Here is a 23036-nt window from a genome sequence, read left to right on the forward strand (position 1 = left end):
GTATGAGTTAAGGCAGCTCAGTCTGTGACCCATCTAGATTATGAATTTCCAGTCTTAAAAGGTATAATTCCTGCAAAACAAAGTAGTTGAAGAATTAGAAAGTATTCATCTCGATCAGACTTTATTCTCTATAAAGTCCTGGCATTTTTTGCAGTGCAACTCCCATTGAATTTGTCCTTAAGTTTTCTGTTTGCGATGTTAAATGTTAACTTTAAGCACCATTAACTAGCTTAATCCCTGATAAAATTATTCTGAAAGCGTATTTTAAGTTGAATGAAGGTTACCTTTACCCCTACACATTTATGTTTGTATATGAATATACATAGGTTTTGATGGAAGTGTCTGTGTATTCATTTGAAAGAATCCCATTCGTTTCTGTAGGTTCAGAATTTGGCTCAGATTCCAATTTGCCCAAAAAAGAAAGAATGTTACTGGACTACCTCTGTATTTTAATTATCAGAATGTAACATCTCTTTCTTATTTGTTAATTTTGCAAAGCTATTTGTTAGAAACAAACTGTATGTGTATATTTGTATACATGTGTTAAGTATACATATGTTCAAAACAGATGGCCTATTGAAATTACTTAGCAACTTGTTAAAAAAAAAAAAAAAAAAAAAACCTGCCCTAGGAACATGTTCGATGTATTCAGATGTTAGATGAGAAAGGAATCATTTTGATTATTTTTTTTTCAACTGGTTTCCCATTTTGGTTTTGTTCTAACTATGCCCTGTAAGGGTCAATTTCTTCCAGTTTGTTTTTTCTTCTGTTAACTGAAGATACCTTTCTTCAGTTACCTTTAAGATCTTTTCCAATGCTTTCTTAATGTTTAAGATTGTCGTTTTGTCATCGGCCCATCTTTCACATGCTTTTGATGATGCACTTTCACACTTTCACTATGTTGTTTTAAACAGGTCATACTAAACCTGTGTGTTTCATTTTCTCTACCTATTAAATAAGCATCAGGTCCATGGATGGGGTTTACATTGTTATCTTGATATAGTTTTTTTCCTTAAAGGGATTGCTTAATAGATGTCTAAAACCACGTTAACAGATTAAAAGAAAAATCAATCACCAAAGTCATAAAAACTTTTTTTTAATTTGAAGACATTAAAATTTGTTTATTCACAGGTGACCATTTTTAACCTAATTTCTAATTTTTCCCTTGGTTGAAAATAATATTCAACATCTATTCAATTTGATCTTTCATCTGGGAACATTCTTTTAATTTGGTAGTTGGACCACTGCTTGCACGTAGATGATTTGCTAATCTTTATTAGAAAACAGATATTAAAATACATACTCAAAGACACAAAATATACCAAATACAAAAGTTAATAAAATGTAGCAATGGCTAAAAAAGTGACTGCTGAAATGGAATTTTCTTACTCTGTGTATTCAGCCCTCCCCCATTCTGTTGATTTTTAAGTTATTAAAAATAATAAATAGCTGTCGCTAATTTCTAGTTTTTATTCTGTCTACCTGTGCAGAACAGAACCACTGTGGAGGATGGCATCGTTTTTTTCTATGTTGGCTCATGTGCATGCTGACTGTGTAACTAGCAGATTAATCTTGCTTGATGGGCTAGTGGCGTGTTTAGTAGAGCAGGATTTTCAGATCCCAAGTTGCTTGCAAGCTGAGCAGTTGGAAAAAAAAAACACCTTTTGTGTGTAAGCAGCACAGACCTGGTGTGAAATCTGGGAGAAGACAAATGTGGGATACCACAGTGCTATTTATTAAGTCACTTTTCAGAGCACATCTGCGCTTTAAAATCTGGGTGGAAACCAGCTTTTGAATACGATGATGCCAGTATATAAGAGATGCTGTGAATTTTTGAACAGCTGTGTGTGTATTTTGTGTAGCACAGCTGACTCTGGAGTCTCTGTGTCTTACAAAAATAGAGTAGATATGGAGAGATGATATCTGGTACTGGTATCAACTAGCAAGGCCTTATTAGTAAATGACAACCAGAATTTTTCAGGCAAAAGAGTGACTTGTTTCAAACCCTGACCAATTGTGAGAACTGTACACCATGGCCTCAGCTGTTAAATGTGATAGATTGGTAGCTCCAAAATACGGCACCAGCAGGTAAAGCATCGATTATTAAAAATGCAGCGTTAAAAGTTTTGATCAAACCCGGCAGGAGTTCTTTAGCATTTAAAAACAAACCAAAGAAACAAAAAACAAAAACAACAGCTTCAGACTCAGATGAACATGAAATTTTTATAGGAAATACGTTTGCCCTAGGCTATTATAATGCTCACAGGGCTAAATATGGAATGATGCATTATTTGTATCGAGTGAGACTATTTCATGCCTATGGGTAAGCAAATAGAAGAGGTCAGTGAAATTTAAGGCTGGTAAAACTGCTGTCCATCACCAAAACCAGGAATATATTTCAAGTAAATCCGAGTTATTAGCTACGTAGAAATTCCTGAAGAAAAAGGAGACATTTATTGTAAAACAAAACAAAAATGCAAAAACCACGCAGACGCTGTTTAGAAATTGAAAAGCTGAAAGAAAAAAAACACTAATGTGGTAGTATTATAGGGAGATTTGGGTTGGAAGGGACCTTAAAGACTTGTCTAATTCCAACCCCCTGCCATGGGCAGGGACACCTCCCGCCAGACCAGGCTGCCCAAAGCCCCATCCAGCCTGGCCTTGAGCACCTCCAGGGATGGGGCATCCACAGCTTCTCTGGGCAGCCTGTGCCAGGGCCTTACCACCATCTAAATAAAGACTTTCTTCCAAATATCTAATCTGAACCTGCTCTCTATTAGTTTAAAGCTGTTACCCCTTGTCCTATCACTCCACCCCCTGACAAAGAGTCCCCCCCCCCAGCTTTCCTGTAGCCCCCTTGAGGTACTGGCAGGCCGCTGTAAGGTCTCCCCAGAGCCTTCTCTTCTCCAGGCTGAACAACCCCAGCTCCCTCAGCCGGTCTTCACAGGAGAGCTGCTCCAGCCCTCTGATCATCTTTGTGGCCCTCCTCTGGACTTGTTCTAATACTTCCACATCCTCCTTGTGCTGGTGGCCCCAGAGCTGAACGCAGGGCTCCAGGTGGGGTCTCACAAGAGCAGAGCAGAGGGGGAGAATCCCCTCCCTCACCCTGCTGGCCTCGCTGCTTTTGATGCAGCCCAGGATATGAGTGGCTTTCTGGGCTGCAAGCACACGTTGCCAGCTCATGTCAAGCTTTTCATCCACCAGCACCCTCAGGTCCTTCTCGTCATGGATGCTCTCAATCCATTCTCTGCCCAGCCTGTATTTGTGCTTGAGTTTGTCCCATCCCAGGTGTAGGACCTTGCACTTGGCCTTGTTGAACTATGTCAAATAAATCTGTTAATAACAAGTGACAATAAACTGTGTATTTTTTTAATGTTGCTGTTAAACCTCTGGACAAAATAAAATGAACTCTCAATTAACTGTACAAATAAGAGAGTCAAAGAAAAAGGGGCTTTCTGTGATAGACAAAAAAAAAAGTACTTTCAGCTTTCAAAAGTGCAATTTTTTGTTTGTTTGTATATCCTAAAACTAAGGCTGATCCATATAAACAGAGTTTATGTGTATCTTTCACATATTCCTAACCTCACCATATAGAGAGGGCTGTTATTATTCGTTCCTTTTTTGCCTCAACTTAAGAACACAGAATGGGAATGTTAGAGTTTCGTCTTTTAATAAATGTGTTAGTGTCTTGAGGGAGAAGTAAAAAGGGTATGAATTTTTGTTTTAAAATCCAACTGTGAAAGAGGAAAAATTGAAAAGTCAGTTGCAGAGCTAATATTCTAACTTTTCCATATATTAGAAACAGAAGCAGTTTTATATCCATGGTTTTGGCTGCTGGTTAGGCAGAGCAGTTGCCAGTTCTCATGCAGAAAAGGTAGAAGGTTGCAGTAGCTGTAACTGCTTTTTGTTTAGTGGAATGCCAAATGATATAGTCAAACTACATGATGATGATTAAAGCTTTTCATTCCTGTAATCACTGAGATTATTAACCATCCTCATTAACTTGATGTGTAACTGGGGGAAAAGAATGATACTTTGCAGGAAGTTTTTAAAAGCTGATAAAGAAGGTCTCTGAGCTGCGTAATACCATTAACGTTGGTTTGAAAAGGGTCTTGAAACAGCAGGAGAGTTCTGGGAGGATTTGAGAACTACCATGATAATACTTTTAAGGATAATAAGTTGGTAACTTAGCCTGCTGGTAATCTACAGCAGAATAATAGAATGACTGGCTTAAGTTTGCCTTAACGATGAACTAAATGAAAGGAGTATCTATAATGAGTGTGGTTTTGTGGAAAGGAGGTGTGCTGAAATGTGTATGTATGTTTATTTTTGTCAGAACGGAATCTGGTTTGGTAAATAAATTATGGAATATACTGATTTTTCTGCAAGCTTTTCACTTAAATGTTTTGATTAGTAAGTTAGATTTAATACAATTAACGTTGTGCAAATTAAAGGGACTAAAACTTCAGCAACTGCAACATCCCAAATCAGTGTCTCCTGATTAAGTAGATGCTTCTAGTGGAACCATGAGATTTGTTCTTTGTAGTGTGCTATTTCAAGATTATTTTACGGTGAAATGGAAGAAGGCTTTCCTGCTAAGCTGTGCTTGAACAAATAAAGTTGTGTTTTAAGACAGGCATGAATATAGATTTCTAGGAATGAGAAATTTGGAACATATTTTTAGGATTGAGCTCTTCCCTTAGAGAAAGATTTGGTTGCATGTTCTAGCTGATCAGGTTGATGTGAACTATTGCAGTGGGATTCTTCTGGCATGATCCTCAGCCAACCCTGAACTTGTGCAGTATTTGCTGCTCCATCTGGATGCATGTAAGTCTATGGGGCCTGATGGGATTCATCCCAGGGATAATACTTGAGAGCTGGCTGATATCATCACAAGACCTCTCTCAATTACTTTTCTTGGGAGTCTGGAGAGGTCCCAATCAACTTGAAGCTGACAAATGCTGTTCCAATTTTTAAGAATGGCAAGAAGGAAGACTCTGGTTATTACAGGCCTGCCAGTCTCGCATCAGGGCCTGTTAAAAGAAGATGGAGAAGATTATTCTGGGAGTTACTGGAAAACACTTGAAAGATAAAAGCAGTCATTGGTAGCAGCCAACAGGGGTTCATGAGGGGAAAGTCCTGAACTTAATTGCCTAGTTGACCAGGGTCAGTTAATGTAATCTTTTCAGAATTCAGTAAAGCTTTTGATACTGTTTCCCACAGAATCCTTCTGGACAAAATGTCTAGCATGCAGCTGGATAAATATATAATATAATCATAGGCTGGTTGTTAGGAAAAAGTTCTTTACCACGAGGGTGGCTGGGCACTGGAACGGAATCCCAAGGGATCCAAGATAAATAGACCAGATTACAAACAGCAGCTAGTTTTGAGTGACTGTGGTGTACTGTCCTTCAGTGAAAGGTTTTTAATATCTAGATAGTGCTCTTTTTAAACCAGGATACAGATTGTAGTAGAAGTTAATTCAGTCCTATGTTGTGCTAGTCAGGAACATTGATCCCATCTCCTCACCTGTTTCATAAGTCCATGAACCTGTGGTCCTTGATCTGTCCCAACTGTTCTGCAAATGTCTTCATAATCTGTATTTAGCAGCTGTTCAAAATCCATCATGTTGCTGATCTCAGATAATAAAAGGATATTCTGACCCTTGTCTTTTAATGTGAGATTGCTTGGTTTGCATCCGAAGGGGCCAAGTTAAGTTGCAGCAAATTATTTCACTGATTTTTGGTTAAACTTCTTTCTCGTGCTCAATGTTGATAGCCCCAAAAGCACATAGCTAGCTCTAAACTGTAAAGAAGATGCTATATAGGTGCAAAAGGGAGCTACAATTCAATATAAATGCAAAATAAAACACGCGTAATTGACTTCACTATTGTAGACCAGAGCATTTAATCAAACTGTGATGTTTTAAAGCTTTATCTGACAACCTTGTGGTGCTATGATGTGAAGTTTTGCTGTACAGATAGTCAGCCAGTAGCATGTATAATGAAGTATTCATACGTTGAAACAGCCTTTTGTTTTCCTATGCTAGGATTTTTTTTGTCTCTAAATTATGTGCTATTTTTACAAGTTACGATTTATAGCTTGATAGGGCAGTGATAAAATCTGGTATTGTGGTCTGTGTTAAATATTCCAAGAAAACCCAGACTTTGTGTAACTTTCTTTTTTTCCTGTCTATGAAAACCAATGTTAGACACCGAGTAGATACAGACAGCTACAGGCACATCCATAGATGAACAGAATCTATTGACAGGAAACAAATCAAGATCAGATTGTTTGGTTAAACTTTGCCACATTTGATTACATTATTACAACTGTCTTACAGGATGCTGTCCGTGTGTGTTCTGCATGTGCCCATATTTCTTCCTAGCAATAGAAATGAGGAAGTGTGACATGGTGTTAAAATACTCAACATGAGTCTTTGAAAATCTATGTTCCTGGCTACGCTGAAGCCTTTCCTTGTAACTTAAGGCACTACAGTTAATTTCTAATTTCATGCAGTCATATAATAGGGTGTCTTTATTACATGGTGATATTTCTTTGGCACAGTAAAATTCACAATTTGTCCATTAGGTAATAGAAAATAAGGTCATGGCTGGGGAAAAGTGTTTCAGCGCTTGTTCAGCACATGGTTTTTCAGGATTGTATGCTCTATGTACCGATGCATGTGCTTGAAGCTGCACATAAATCGAAGCAGTGCCACAGTAAGATTGTTTTCCTGCATTGAAGCCTACGTTAAAGCATGATGGCTATTCCTGCATCAGCAAGCAAGTTTGCAGCATAACGTAGTTGGTGCTGAGAGCCAGATTGCACGCTGTGAGGTGGTGGTGAGGTTACACCTGATTACCTCTTAGCTGATGCCTTGAATTGAATCGCTTTGAGGGAAGTGATCGTTCTCCTCAGCATTTGTGACATCCTGTCTGGAATAGTGCACCAGTTTTGGGACCCCCCAGCACAGGAAGGCACTGACAAAGCAGAGAGTTTGGCAGAAGACAGTCAGGTGGTGGTCCTGTGAGAAGAGGCTGGGGGAGCTTGGTCAGCCTGGAGCAGAGATGGCTTTTGGGGACCTCACAGCAGCTCTCAGTACTTCCAGAGAGGTCAGCAAGGATAGAGCCGGGCTCTTCAGACCAGTGCAGAGCAAGAGGGCCATGGGCATGAGTTGAAACAAAAGGTCCAGCTTGGGGCTAAGTAGAAACTTTTTCTGTGTGAGGACAGTCAGGCAGAGGCACGGATTGCCTGGAGATGCTCTGCAGTCTCCATCCTTGGGATTTTGACCCAATGTGATGAAGCCCTGAGCAGCATGGTCTGACCTCAGAGATGACACTGCTGGGAGCAGGAGGCTGGACCAGGCTGAGCAGAGGCCTCCTGATGATCTCAGCCTGAATGATCCCAGGAATGCCCAGCACCGGTTGGAGTCTATTAGCTGTGCTACTGGAGACTGCCTCGTAATGCGAAGCAAAACCTAAGTGGGGCTGATGAGGGTGTTACTTTTTGAAGCACACTCCTAATTCCAACCAAGTGTATAGATGCACTCTATAGGGAATTTGGTTTTGTTTTTCATTAACAAAGAACCAAGTCCTACAAAAAAAAAAAAAAAAAAAAAAAGGGTCCTGGTAACACTTCTCTCTCCTGTTGTTATTTTGTACTCCTGATTTCAGTCTCTGCACCTCTGAGACCTTTTGTCTCTTTAGAGACTTACATATATTATGCTGTCCAGCATAGTGCTCTGCTGTGCCATTATGTCAATCTTCTGCTTTCATAGCTGTCGTTCCAGTGCTCTGTGGTAAATCCCTGGAGCAGGAACTTCAGCGGTTACTCTGTTGGTTTAAGCCTGTGCCTGTAGTTAAGACACTGTCTTTTCACATACCATAGAAATTTTCCATCTAAAATTTTCTGTTCTGTCCAATTTAAAAATACCTTTATCCCGCTTTGTAATATCTGGTGGGTTATTTTCTAGCTCAGAAGTAAAGTTTGAAAAGGATCACAGTTTTTGCAGAAAAATAAGAGAGCAATGGTGACCTCAAAGAGCAAAGAACGCGCAACTAAAGCATTTAGAAAAAGGGTGGGAGACAGTGGAAAACTTCAGTAAAAGCATTAGAAAAGCATAAGTAAAAATGATCAAATGAATACAGATTTGACTTGGAAGAGAAGGAATAATATCATCTCCCTCTGGAATATGGTAACATCCTGTCTAATATCCTTTTACCTGTGCTGAAGTCTGCCTTACTGGGCTTTCTGCTTGGAGCAAGGTAATTCATTGACTGTTTCCAACTCTTTTCCCCTTCTCTCTTTTCTATTTCATAAAGGTGCGTGGCTCATATTTGAAAGAAAAAGCGTTTACTCCTGTCTTTCATATTGTTGGCATTCAGAAAGAGGCCAGGTCTTCATTCTTTGTGCCACTGTATATTTAAACACAGCAGTGTTCATCCCAGTGAACTGGTTTCATCTCTTTTTTCCTTTGTCCATTTATCATAAATCAGGGAGCTCTTTCAGTGTGATACCTGTTCTTGTTTTAATTAGGTTGGCAGGGACCTTTAAATATAAGTCATGTAAAGTTGGTGGTAAAGGTTGTAGTGTTTTAATGATGAAATTTTGGGCAATTTGAAAGGTGTTCTGCAATCAGTTTAATAGAGCCAATACATATTGGCAAATAAACAAAACCTGTTTGATTTAAAATGAAGTAACACTCCCAGGAAATTATGATCATGGAAAAAAAAAACAAAACACCTCTGTTTTGAGGTCTTGGAAAATCAGATATAATTTTTTTTTCAGTGTACATCTGCACTGCTGGGTGATTCCTCTGTCTGGGGGACTGAGGGTTAAGAGATGCAGTGGGCTTGTGCTCCAGATGCTGGGTCTTGCTTGTTGCAGAGCAGTCTGACTGTGTCCATATCAGGTAGCATTTGGTCCCAGGGGTTTCTTTTGGCTCGCATGCCCTTAAATGCAATTGTTATTTTTGCTTGCTTTTTTTTGTGTTTTAAAATACCTGAAGTAATACGAGAGCGGTGTTAGATTTGACTAAAGCGACGTCTTTGTTCTACTTTAAGGCGTGTGTTGAATGCCCTGGCGTGTAGGTCTGGAGGTGTTGAGGTGTTGGTGTGCAAAGCTGTCAGGAACAGCACTGGAGAGCTGTGTAAAGCAGAGAGACACAAACGTCAGGCAGTTTTGTCCTTGCCATCCTTTGGGGATGAACTTGATCTGTTTTGATTTGGAGAGGAAAGGTTGATTTACTCCATATTTGAAAGAAAACTAACGTTTCTGTGTTTTCGGTAGTTGAGAGGATAGAAAATGGCACATACCAGACAGAAGTCTCAAAAGAAATTGAATGTAGACACCATTTTTGAAAATTGTGGCAGCTCTGTTCTCCTTTTCCCAGCTCTGCACATGAACCACACTGCTTTTCCAAGCAGCTTTGTATGGTAGCTTCTAATACACCGTGATAAAACTGGAGCTAGTGCTGGAAAATTGGAATTGGCCTGACAGTAGAGTTATGTGGCAGAGTAATAAGCCTTTGTCAGTCCTCAGCTGAAGAGACTGCAGCAAAAATACCTGCCAGAGGCTCGAGAGCACCAGCAGGAATGTCTGTTGGGAATTAATAGTGCAGCAAGAAGGCATGGGAAAAGAGGATGAAGGCTGAGCAAAAGAAATACAGGACAGAGGGACCGCTATGTTCTGCATCAGTGTCCTTTACCCCACGTCTCTGTGCAGTTGTAGCTTCGATACAGCCATGCCCAGCTAGCACTGACATTGTCATCTGTGCTCTTCCTGACCAAATCACCTTACTCATTAGTCTTATGGTGTCTCTTCTTTGATTGTGATGATGTGGCACCAGGCCAGCTGGAGCTTTCTCGTTATTCCCCAAATGTGACCTCATGCTGTGAAATGGTCGTCAGTGTCCTCCATGCTGAAGTGGTGTCCTGGGACTGATGGTAAAGGGATTTTATGTGGGCTTGGTTCTAGATGTGCTGATGCTAGGGACAGCCTAAGTTGCATAAAGAAACAGAGAGCATTGCATAGCATCAGCTTTTTTATGCTAGCATGAAAAAGTTTGAATAATCAATGTCATTAGCATTGCTAAAACAAATGAAAAATAGGGAGTGGTGTGCTTTTCTCACTGATGGGTGCCCTCACCTGAATTTCTGTCCTTACCTCATGAAACCGGTAATTGAAGGATGTTAAATTGCAAGGACCTGACAGAGTATAACACAGAGATAATCCTTAAATTGGTTTAAAAATAAGCAAATCCCAATAACAACAACAAAACAATCAAGGCAATTAGTATCACTTACATTAAATACCTTGGCTACTTTTGGATGTTCAAAAATCTGGCTGGCAGCTCTGACTCAATTTTATCATTGCTTTTCACTCATTTTCACATAGCACAATCCGTTTGGTGGAGGCAGCTTGATGTTCTTAGGGCTTCTGAATCGATGCAATTACTAATAAAAACTCTGCAGTAGCATTTACTTCATAATGGAGATACAAAGGCTATGGAGAATATGGTTTAGCTTTCATTCTCCAGTGGCTTTAGCAGTTTGGAAGTTAAGGAAATGATCATTTTTGCTTGTTAAATAGATCAGGTTTGATATTAAAACAGGGAGAAATACGGAAAATGATCTCTTGGTGTAATTTTTAACTAACCTGTTATAGATGCTAACTTTCTGTCAAAGTACTAATTGACTTTCAAAATACCTAGTTGCATCATTGTTTTAAGAGTAACAAATCTCAGTTAAGATGAAATGTAAGTTTGAATCATTCTTGTATTTCTGATTTCCTTTAAAGACCAAGAATTATGAATAATATCTCAATCAAATCTTTTATATAATTTTTCATCAGTAATGTGTAGGATGAAACCCACCTGTATAGTATATGTGCATTAAACATCTCGGTGTCTCAACTTTAATCTTAAAATATTAGAAGAAAAAAAACAAACAGGAATTTGTGTTAAAACTGTGGATCTTCTTATTTGTTTTAGGAGAAAAGGCTAAAAGAAAAAGCAGCAAGGAGAGAAGCCAGGAATAAGAACGCCGAGGTAAGAATTATTATTTTTTTTTTCTGATGGAGTGAGTGATTGTGGTTTTGAAATTGTTTTTTAATTACTGCATTCCTTTCGATAATAAACAGTGGTTTGATTAATGACTTTTTACGGATATTTTCTTTTTGCTTATCTTTTGTCATTCCCTTGCTGTGACGTGGTTGTAATGGTTTATTATGGAAAGGTACTGAGTAGGGTAAGTAATATATAGATGGAAGCCTTTTGGAATTGTAACAACTTGATTTTGTATATCAAGTGCGTTGCCATTTCAGCTGCAGTGCTGATGCCATTTTCTTTTCCTCTGAGTACTTGGACATGTTTATAACTTGCTGCAGTATTGCAGGCAGTAAGGGTTTTGGTGAAATCTCATTTCAACTTGTTTCTGCTGAACCTTTTCTTTAAGCTGTAGTTGTTTACACTGAATTTTATTCCTGCCTCTTGTTAGGCCCAAACCCTTTGCCACCCTTTTTCATATGTGTTTAACTGTTCTAGTTTTCCATATTCTGTGATTTTGATGAACTGAGATTTCATTCAGCTGCGGTGATTTTCCAGAATATGGACAGAGGAGTGTGTGTCATGTCTCATGCTGCATCTCCTGTGCTATATGTGAATAGTTGCTCTTTGTTCTCAGCAGTTAGCAAGTATCTTACTCCCCTGAGAAAATGGATAACGTTCTGTTTTGTTTTTTTACCAAGCTGATCATGCACTGGGAGACTTGAATACAGGAAGATACTTCCTACTGTAGTTCTGAAGTGGAAAGTAATTACAGTTTAAGATGGAAAGCCTAGTTATACTAAGTATTAATTATGATTCTGTCTTCAGAGACGGAACCTATGAGAGCCACTGGCATCATGACTCCCCAGTCAAGCAGTAGAAATTTTGTGAATGTAATTGGATGTATAGAGATGCATAGTTTTAATATATTCAGCAAGCATTGTAGGAAAATTAGGGAATGAGGGATTAACAAATGTCTTAATATAGAGAGAAAACACTGATCAGGCTGCACCATATTTGTAGATACTTGGCTCTTAGTTCATTTTACCTCTTTTTCAGGAATAAAAAGCCCTTTGTCATACTACTCAGCAGCTGGAGAAATAAACCCAGTCCTCTTAAAAGGCTCTGCTTATTGATGCACTTCCCCTATCCTAGTCTTTGGTAATCAAATGAATCTCTCTGCTGGTGGGAAATGAAGTAGGTGTCTGTTAAGGACTGATCTGTGTGAGTGTGCACGTGTACAGGGTGGGTTACATGCAGAATCACCCCCCCCAGAATTGTGTAAGGTAAAAAAGCAATTTGATATACCCTTTCCTCTCCTCTTTCCAACACTGGCACATTGAATGTTGCCTGGCAGACTTTCTAGTCCTTTTGTAGTGTGCAAGTGGCACACGCTCTCAGTGAGGGTGCCAGCTGTGTAAGCCTGCCACTACTTGGACTTTGTTTTACTCCTCAAGTGCTCAGCTCGCTCTGTGCAAGAAGAAGCAAGCCTCAGAAGCTGACATAATCCTCTTTGAAAACTGCTGGGCTTTTTGTTTTGTTTAGAGGCTATTTTTGCCAGAACTCTGTGCAATCGGGTCCTGTCACTTTCTGTGGGGCTCATTTGAAGGGAAGATGTTTCCAGTGGGAAATGCTGTGACAGCTTGGAGCTGGGCACTGGACATGCAAGGGAGCAGTAGCTGGTAGATAAAGGTGGCAGTTTCAGGCTTTGAGGTGTCTGAGGAATTAATTAAGAGCACTCCCTGCTTCACAGAAGCTTGTAGATGAAGCTATAGTAGCTGAAGCTCTCCATGGTCTGTGTGGGATATGACTCAAGCAGCTCCTGTGAGACACCCAGACCAAAAAAAAAAAAAAAAAAAAGTACAACAAAGGAAAGCAGTAAAACAGAGAAACTACTGAAACAGAAACTAGTTTAGCAAACATATGCTGCCTAAATCAGGAGTTCAAAAACCTTCACATTTTCTTTCAGAATATGGCTTGTGACCCACTTACTCTGCCATATAAAATTCCTTTGGCAATTAATAGGGTTTTGTTAAAAGAGAATGGAATACGGAGAACCAAAAAAGCAGCAAAGGTATTTTTAGCTATCTAACAATGCAGTTCAGCAGCTGGAGAAAAGGAGTAGATCAACAGTTCTGAACAGCCGGTTGCTTCAAAGCAGCTGGGGTCGTAAATTGTTGTTCCACTTCTTCTACCCGCTTCATTCCTGTTTGTTTTATTAACTGCTTCTCTCATATGAGAAGCTCTTTGGGTTACTGAGAATTATTTATTGTCTTTCTGTTCTGCTCAGCCCACAGGGTCTACCATGACCAAAACTGCTATTTATTTTTCCATTTTAAATATTACACAGTAATTCATCAATGATGAGTTCTGTATCTCTGCTTTGGTGTCATTTGTACCTTTTGTCCTGATGTTTCTAGTGCTGTTTTGCTGAATGTGCAGTGCCTCGTATGGTAAATCTTAATGTATGCTGGCTTTCTTTCCAAATGAAAATGGAATCTGTTTGGAACAGCTTCCAGTTTGTTCATTTTCACCCTTCAACCTATACATCTGTGGGATTTTATCTTTCATCATTATTTTAGTCTTAATTTAATCTCAGATCCTTTGGTTATTTTACTCTCAGTTTTAGGGTTTCTCTGGTCTGTGCATGTTCATCCATTTCATGTCCTGGGAGCCTGGACTTACTGACACTTTTCATTTACTCTGCCTATGTTCTTTTCACTCGTTGCCTACTTTTGTTTAATAACAGCCTTCCTTCAGCTTTATAGCCCCAGATTATTCTGTGGAGAAGGAGAGTATCTCCATTTTTTCCTTTCATTTCGAAGTGCAGGAGTTTTCATGCCTTTCATGAGCACGATTCTTCTGTCGGTATGCCAACAAAGAGGGAAATTAAGGTCACAGGAGAGATGGGCCTTATGATTTTTCTCCTGGTGTCACATGAGCCTAGAGCAATTGCAGGGAAGGTTTTCCTCAACCTTTGCTGTACTGGGATGGACTCTGCAACTGGAATTTAATAACCAATTCTGGCGTACCCTACTGAGTGTCCTGGAACAGGGGCTTAGAGGAGTAGGTAGCTGCAGTGTTATTGACTCCACCTTGGAGAAATCCCCCATGCAATAAATAAACCAGGTTAGAAGTGAGGGCTCTTAAAGGACACTTTGGAGAAAGTATTCATTGGAATTTATTGCCATTAATTGAATTTGAGTGTAAAAGTATGTGAAATCAGATAAAAGATTTCTCCTATTTATATTAAAGAGAAATTGGAAACTTGGGTTTAATGGTTTTTGTTTGTTTGTTTTTCTATCAATAGATACTTATTTTTCTCCCAATGTAGAATTGGATGAGATATTAACAAATGCAGTGTTTCGAGACTGAAAAAAAGCAGGTGTTTATCTCTAGTTGGTACTGATAAAATTGCAGTCCTTGAACCCTCGAACAAATCTGGATACTGTTTGCTGTGGTCCTCTTGAAAACGGTCTAGAGAAAATTGAGTTAATCGTGTTGTCTTTTGATGGGCAGGTAAAGCAGTGTGCAGAAGCACAGGCTGACGGCCGCTGACCTGGGGCCTGGCCACAGCATGTCTCTGTGCCCGAGCAGCCCTATGTGGCTGGCACTCACTGGCCCCAAATTACCCCTTCCCTTCTAGGCTTCAACTGGTGTTTATTGGTCCTTACTGTGCAAGCAGCTGCTAGTTTCAGCTTAGCTGAATATGACTGTAGTTTTCATTTAGTGAATTTACTGTTCTGCTATTCTTGTGCCTTAGAACAGTGTTGGTGTGTTAAGGAAACTTCCTCACTCCGTAATTCTTGCTTTTAAGAAAATTATTTTCTTAAAGGAAAAAGGCATTTTCCAGAAGCAGCTGAACAGGTCTGTGGGACACAGGGCAGGAAGCAGACCAGGAGTCAGGATAAGGTGATGCTTCCAGCTCCTGTGCCGATGTTCTTTGTGATCCTCAGCAGCCAACACCCAACATCATGGGAAAAAAAAAAAAAAAAAAAAAAGCAAACTAGCCCCTGAAGGGCTTCATCAGCATCTGCTAGAAAGAGCTGGGACAGCGTCTGCAAGCAGTGCCAGGAGGTGAAACTCGCTCAGTCATGACAGTTGGGTGGATCACTTCAGCCACTGGTAATCCTATAGCAGTTATAGAATGGAAGGTACTCACGTACTAAGCATTAAAATGAAAGTGATGCTACACGACCTAGCTGCCTCCCTGTACCTGTCATCTTGAACTTACTGGTGTTGAGTCATTCTGAGAGCAGTCTACCCAAGCACTTCGTGTTTTAAGAGTTTACTCTGTACGTTGTGTAAACTGGTTGTTTAGGGATTGTCATCTTACCAGTTGCTTAATGCCATCTTTGACAGTGTTGACAGTTTGGTGGTAAGTGGTGGTATTAACTTCTGCTCATGTTTGACCCTCAACTCGTCTCATGCTGCTTGGATAAGATGATCAGTGTATCAAAGCTCTGTATTTTATGGCTTTATATTACTTACGTGAGCTTATTTTTCTCTTCGTGTTATTGGATCAGTCACTTTATCCATTATTCTCCTAAAGTCATACTCTCAACACCACAGAAAACTGGTTGTGTTGCATGATGTAAAAGTAGTATAGCTCTCCTAGGTAATTCACAAATAATTAATAGTTATTGATATGAGTTACTTGGCATATAACAGGATGCACACTTCTGGTTGGATTTGCAACATGCAAATGTCCAAAACTGAAAAGAAGGGGTCTGACAGACCAGAGGCTGTTTATCCTAACATTTGTAAGAAAAATGTTGCCTACTTAAACCTAGGGAAAATGAGAGGGATTTTCTGTTTTAGAAAAGAATGAGGAAGACAAATCATTGTAATACGATTGAGGATGGGTATTGGGCAGGAAAACTGATGTCCTCTGAGTACGGAGAGAGATCCAAGTACTTGGTCTTCAGAGGCACTTTTTCATAGGAATGAATTATTGCTGAATAATTTTAGAGCATTAAAAGATGAACAGCAAATTCAGGATAATAAGTATGCTTTAACATTTCTGATGTCCTCTCTTCTTCCCCTGTGCTTCCTCAACATGTCCTGGTACTCTGACAAGAGTTAGCACTCCTGTATGAGATTTTACATATTTTATTAAATATATTCTTGGTACACTTTATAATCTCAAATTTTCTTGGAGTTGCAATGAAGTTAGGAATCTTGGTACTTTGTTACGAAGGGATGTATGTGAGCACATCTACAAAATACACCTAGGTGAGCAGGAAGCATGTACTTAAAAGATAAAACCACGACAGATTAAAGCATTGATATCTGCATGTATCACATCACTGCAAGGTATAATCCTCAGTATAGCATTCTGTTTTCTGCTTTTCTGCTCCTTATGTCATGCTCTGTTGAGATGTTAACCAGAAAACTACTTTAAAACCCCATTTTCTTTTACTCTTCAGTACCCTCCATGGAATTTGAGATAAACTGGCTGAATGGGTCTCAAGAGATCTTTGTGCCAGGTAGCAAAGGGACAGAAATGGATCTCTTGGGAACCTATTGCCAATAGTCCTGTTGGAGAAATACAGTTTTTAAGATACGATGAAAATTTGACATCCATTGTATGTCATTCCTGGGGTTACTGGAAATGACTTCTGTTACCTGACACCTCTGCTTCTGCCCTGATTTTCCTTTTCCTTGAGAATCTAGCCCACAGCCTTGTCTGTAGGCTGGAGAACCTGAGATTTGCTGTGGATGTGAGCAGTAGTTTCAGTGTGGAAAGGGGTGTGTGGGACTGAAGGAGAGGAATTCGGTCCATGCCTCCTGTGAGTACAGGTTCCCAAATCCCTTTGACCAGTTTATCCCTACATGTTCTTGGGAAAGTCTTGTGGGATACCCTGCATTGTGATGGGTAGCTGGTTAATGGTAAAGGTGCTTTGGTTCTGGGTCACCTCTCGTGACCTGGTGGATGGAGTTGAGGAACCATTGCTTTAACTCCCTGCAACTTCTAGAATTGGAGCAGCATTTCAGGGTTAGATCCTTCTTGTGGACTGGAGGATGTAGACGTTGTTTGTTTTGCTCATAGAAGACCTCAGGAGAGGGTTATCATGGCCCAGTAAAGCCTCAAAACAGGCTATGGCTTATCGCTGCTGTTTGATAGCTGCAAAAGACTTGCTGAGTCCTCATCAATCATTGCTCTTGATTCTGCAATGCACAAAGAGAAACAAACAAACATAAAAATAGAACAATGAGAATTCTGTAGCTGAATGATAATTCAGCTACAAAATGTTCCAGTATGTCTTGTGTGGAGAGTTTACAGCTGAAATTACTCTGAGAGTTAGCTCCCTTTTATTAAGTCATACTTAAAACAATTTAATTAACCTTGGTTTAGAAGTAGATCTGGTCTCTCAACTCTTGCATTCTGTACACATAAAAAAAACCCTGTAAGTAGCTGTATTTGTTACCATTTTGTTTTTGTAATGTTTTGTATTTTCATGAGAAGCTCTGAGGATGAACAGAAATTTGGAAAATTAATATTTTAACCTTCTAGTTAGTAATTTCAGTTATTTTTTCTTTTTTGAGGCAGAATCTCAATTTCGGGTTCAAGTTGTTAAAAGGAAATAAAGAAGTCAGTGATTCTGAACTATCTGTATTCTGAAATAATTTTAAAAATCAACATATTCTACAATATTTAAGTTCCTATTTGAAAATGGCTATTATGCCTGTATGGAAATGTCAACTATATTTTCCTACTGAAAATATCATATTGATGATTCCAGCTCACATAGCACTTAAATTACTGTAAGGAAAGCTGTAATAAGTCCTGCCTTTTCTGCCAATAAAAATATATGATTAAATTAGTATTTATGTATTGTAGCCCTGAACACATGAGAAGGAAGGATTCTTATGGATTGATTTGCAGTTATGCACACTGCTGTGAACCTTATCACTGCAGCCACCAGCACATGGAGAATTTTAAAGATGCTTGTAAGTGACCATTTAAAATGATTGGGCATAGCCACAGAAATTGAATTTTGTGAGTATGATATTCACAACTGTTATTTTTAATCATATGTGGTATGTAATGACAGCCCAGTGCTCTACACGCAGTAAGCTGATGATTTGCCAGTTATTGAGGTGATTTCTTCCCAGTCTTTGGCAGAAGCATAGATTTGGGTGGATGTGGAGCTTACACGTGCCTGAAGACCCAGAAGGTCTGCTGCAGTGAGGCAGATGCACAGTGCATCAAACCAAGTGCATTTCCATCACAGTGTCTGACATAAGTATACTGTGCGCTTTGCTTTGTGTTTGCTTTCAAATTTATGGTAATCAGAGGTATGGTAACGTTTTTGTTTTTTGTTTTTTTTTTTTAAATTAATATTTTTGGGTTGCAGTTCTGAGGGGGGTTTTGATGTAAGATGCGATATGGGTTTGTGAGCACAGAGGCACAGGAGAGGTGTCCCTTATCTCTGCAGTGTTAGGGAGCACAGAAGTTACTGTCTTTATTGTTAAGTGACTTTGTTAAATTTCTAATGTAATTCTGAAGAAATTTCGGCAGTATTAAAGCTTTGCAGATTGCAGTGTTTAATTCAGTATTCATTAGGGAACTTTTTGTTTCTGGTTTATCCATATAAATTTGAAATAATTAGAACAGGATCCTCGGAGCTATCTTAGATTTACTTTCAGAGCTGAGCTCCAGAATTTTCAACACGTTAAAGACATGAACAGCAATGTTTTGGCATTGGGGAAAAACGGAGTATTTTTTTATTAAAGGCTTAGGCTACCAAAACTGCAAGATTGTAAATTGAAATAAATGTGTTAACATATCTATGTTTCTTTCTCTTGAATCCTGCGGGTTGTGTTATGGTTTATTAGGATCACAGAATCATTAAGGTTGGAAAAGCCCTCCAAGCTCATCTGGTCCAACCACCCCCCTACCACCAATGTCACCACTAACCCATGTCCCCAAGCACCACGTCCAACCTCTCCTTGAACACCCCCAGGGACGGTGACTCCACCACCTCCCTGGGCAACCCGTCCCAGTGCCTCACTGCTCTTTCTGAGAACTTTCTCCTAATCGTCACCATCTCCCACTGCAAGGTAGCCCATTTGTTGAGCCATGTAAGATGGATGAATTGGAGATGAAACGGAGAAGACTGCTTCTTGTATCTGTGGTAAGGATGAGCAAAATGATGCTGAGGGTACTCAGTATCTGCCTCCTTTGCCAGGAAGGGGTTTCCTGCAATGTCAGCTGCCACCTACTCTGATGTCACCTCAGTGTTCGCTGGCACCCACCCCACAAAAGGGGCTGTCCTGTAGCTGGCAACCTCTTGCCAAGCTTCTTGCTCCTGGAATTCAAGGAGACTTGGAATAGACAGGGTGCAAGGAAATCAAATGATGTGGCTAGTGAGGAAGAGGTACGCTAACTCTTGGTAGCTGTAGAATTAAGGAGTGCTTTGGCACCAGTCCATCCAGGCTCTTGAAGGGGGATCAGCAAATAACCGTGTAGCTGCTCAAGTCGCTGTTCGACCTCTCTTTCTCCTTTGCACAGAGGTGTGTGTTATTTCACTCCCTTTTCCTCCTTCCCCATGTCTGTAGGCATCAGGAGCAGGATTTCACCGTCATGTTCCTCCCCTCACATGGCAGTGTGATGGAGCTCAGGGAGAGCAGTAAGAGTTACTCTTCTGCAGGTTCCTTTCTGAGGCTAATGACTGAGCGCCAGTGACTTAGGCTATATACATTTTTCCATGTGAATGCACATTTCATCAATCCAGTATTTCAGTTCAATAGTTGTATCTAGAAAAACAGTAAGCACGCAAGAAAGCAGACAAGAACATTTTGTGTATTGCAGAGTGCAAACCATTGAACACAGTGTATTCAGGGGCAAAGACCTTCCCACCTGAGCTTCAGATTTCCATTTCAGCACTGATTGGATGTTTTCATGCTACCTGCACAACACCATGTTCTGTAACTTAAATAGGGGAAGAAGAGAACACTGGGACTGTTTTGTATTTCTACTCTGTTGCTCTTTATCCTTTGATTAAAAAATGTTAGAGAGAGATTGTTTAAGGTGCTGTGATCATAGCTCATCAGTATGTAAGCCTTTCATTTTTCATAGTGCTCTCTTGTAAAGATAGCAAGTGTGCAGTTTAAATGTAACTAGCCACTGGGATGTGGTTTGGAATTCTTGGCTTCCAAATTTCTTGTTCAGTTTCTTCACTGATCTGACACTCTTCTCAGCAATCCCAGCCTCAGCAGAACATAAATGGTCACTTTGCCCCAACTTTGGTCAAGGAATAGGAATGAATGGACAGTGCTGGAGCCACACTGGTGTGTGTACAGTAACCAGTGTTTGAATTTTCTGTCCTTCTCAACCACAAATTTTAAAGCTGTAAACCATAGAATTTTACCATAAATTTTTAAAGCATTTTCTGTGTTCATATATATTTTAAGCAGCAGATCATGCTGTTTATTATTGTGGAGTTCTTACTCATTGTGCCTCACCACAGTCCTTGAATGCCTTAACCAACATAGCACGGCAGAATAGCCTGGAACTGAAATTTGGGAGACCCTCTTCTCTATCTGCACCTTCAATCCTGAAGAGGTGGGAAACCCTGAACAAGCCAGATCTAGTAATCTGACGTTTGCAGCAGCTTTCACGCACAGCTTTTAATTGTGAAGTTGAAATTTCTGTATTTGTAAGCCTTTTTCTGAGAGCAATGCAATCTAGTGAGAGTATGTTCTGCTGTGAACAGCACGTGTATTCACATGCCTCAGTTCTGGCTCTATGAAGTGCAAGCATCTGCATAATAGTTGTAAGTAAGCTGGGTCAGAACTATTCACACGTCTTTATTTGCATCTGGGTTTCTTCTGGTATTACTCTGAGCCACTTCCCAGCTTTCGTTATGTGTTTGAAACTTCTTTAGAGCGTAGTTTTCGGATGCTGGGACTCTACTTTGCTGTGTATCTCAGGTATAAACTTCTGAACAATGAGTTAATTGGCTGATGAGCAGGGTTAATCTTTCAGATGTGTTTGGATGATGATAACATCCTCGTGCAATGAGGAATCGTAGTTAGCTTAAATTAAGCAGCTCTGTTTTCTCAGCATCGCCCCTGTTTATATTCTTGGAACGTGTTGCTTGCAGCATTCTACGTAGTCAGCTATAGCTACTCGCAGCAGTCGTAATTGCTACTAGTGATGAAAATTGATTTGTGCAATCAGAAAATCATTATCTGCATTCTGACTGATAATGCTGCAGTTGCCAATGTTTTAAAATTCTCGTGATGGCTGTTTTCAGAATGCTCCCGGGTCATGTAGTCACCAGGATTCCAGCTGCTTTATGCTGAATTTTACATGAGCTTTAAAAGAAAAGGAAAAAGCTCCTAATGACTGTCTCTACGTTTTTATCTCAGACCATTCTTAAAGATTCTGTGTTTTGTCAGATCCCTCCTTTGCCAAATACGCTAGATCTGCAGTAGTTGCACCATCCCAACGTGCTTTAAGACAGCACACAATGTTTGTGGTATGTATTCTGTTCTTTTTTATTGTCGGCTGCATTGGTAAAGCAAACAGTTTATTAGGAAACTTCAAGCTAGTAACAAACATGTATGGCCATTTAAACATCCTGCATGGATGCAGAGGAGGTTCTGGCTGGATATTAGGAAAAGGTTCTTCACCGAGAGGGTGGTCAGGCATTTGGGAAGTGGTCATGGCCCCGAGCTTGCTGGAGTTCAAGGGACATTTGGACAAAGCTCTCAGGCATGGGGTTTGGGTTTTGGGCAGTCCTGTAAGGAGCCAGGGACTGGATCCTTGTGGGCCCCTTCCATCTCAGGATATTGTGTGTTTCTCTGGAGAGCCCAGTAAGCCCCAAACAGAGCACAGCCTTCTTTTTGAGGAGTCCATTAGGACTCCCGGTGTCTTTGTGTGCTGTCTCAGGTCTCCCTCAAGGTTTCTTTGCCTTATGGCAAGGCACAACTTTAATTTTCTATCTACCTTCCGTTTATTGTTTTCTTTCGCTCTTGTTTTTCTTTCTGATCTTTTATGAATTTTGGGGGATTTTCTGGGACTCTTACCTTTTGCTCTTTCTTCTGAAGGAGCCAAATTCCACTGCTGCTCTTTCACTGCTATTCCAAATGCTACTCTGTTGGGTTACTTTGTGCCTTGTGGAACCTGAGAGCACAAACACTGGAGAACAGCAGGAACAAAGATAATAGCATCATCTGGGAGCAAAGCTTTAGTAAATGTGCTTAGTGTTTTTAGGGAAAGGTTGGTGAGTTTTAATTTGGTTTTATTTTTTTTCCTCTTCCTCCCTTCCTCCCTGTACTGTGTTGTACTTCCTTGACATTGCTTCAGGAAAATGTAAACTGGTTGTGTTTTGCTGGGCTGAACTGCTCTAGTATGGCTGAATAAATGTTGGTTTCCCAGTGCCCCCATTCCTTCCTTCCATAGAGAGCTGAGAGAGGCTGTCTCTCTTGCTCCTTGCACACATTCGTATTCTTGCAAGAAACCTTTTGCTAAAAGAGCATCAGTAAGGGTTCAAAGCTAATCACTCCTAAGCTAAGAAAAGCCAGCATGAAAGCTGGCAGTGCTTGTCCCTTTCTGTATTAATCCGGTGATGCAGATGAGAAGAGACGATTCTGTTCCTCCCTGTCCGCTGGCCTCAACTTCCTGCTGAGCCAGATCTTCAGCTTGGAGCTTGCTTAGTGTACAGCCACGACTAAAGGAGGCTGTGTGTTTTTCAGTTATTTAGGATTTTCATTTGCTAATTGTAGGAATGCCATCCATTAGGTAAATGGCTTAAAAAAAAAAAAATGGTGACAAACAACATGGCCACGGAAACAGTGAACTGGACTGTTGCTGTCAGCTTTATTTCTAGCATTCTTGAGTTCTTGATTTTTGCAAATTTGAGTCTCTTAAGAGACCCTATTGAGTCTACAAGCAGAGCCATTTGGGTTATATCCCTGAAAACTCAGGTTTCACTCTTTGATGACTTTAATTTTGGGAAACATAGAATCAGTTGGG

The 23036-nt window shown here is 40.0% G+C and overlaps 1 protein-coding gene across 1 annotated transcript in view; it reads left to right on the forward strand.

Annotated features, from left to right (window-relative positions):
* Positions 1 to 23036, forward strand: part of DDX10 (DEAD-box helicase 10) — a gene marked incomplete at its 5' end in the record, with an annotated part of 183305 nt that overhangs the window by 117042 nt on the left and 43227 nt on the right. Inside the window, one exon of the mRNA XM_084285706.1 lies at positions 10994 to 11050. Within this exon, the coding sequence (XP_084141832.1) occupies positions 10994 to 11050 (57 nt within the window). The remainder of the gene's footprint in view (positions 1 to 10993; positions 11051 to 23036) is intronic.

The sequence above is a fragment of the Netta rufina genome (genome assembly GCF_964035555.1).
Source record: "Netta rufina genome assembly, chromosome: 1".
NCBI lineage: Eukaryota > Metazoa > Chordata > Aves > Anseriformes > Anatidae > Netta > Netta rufina.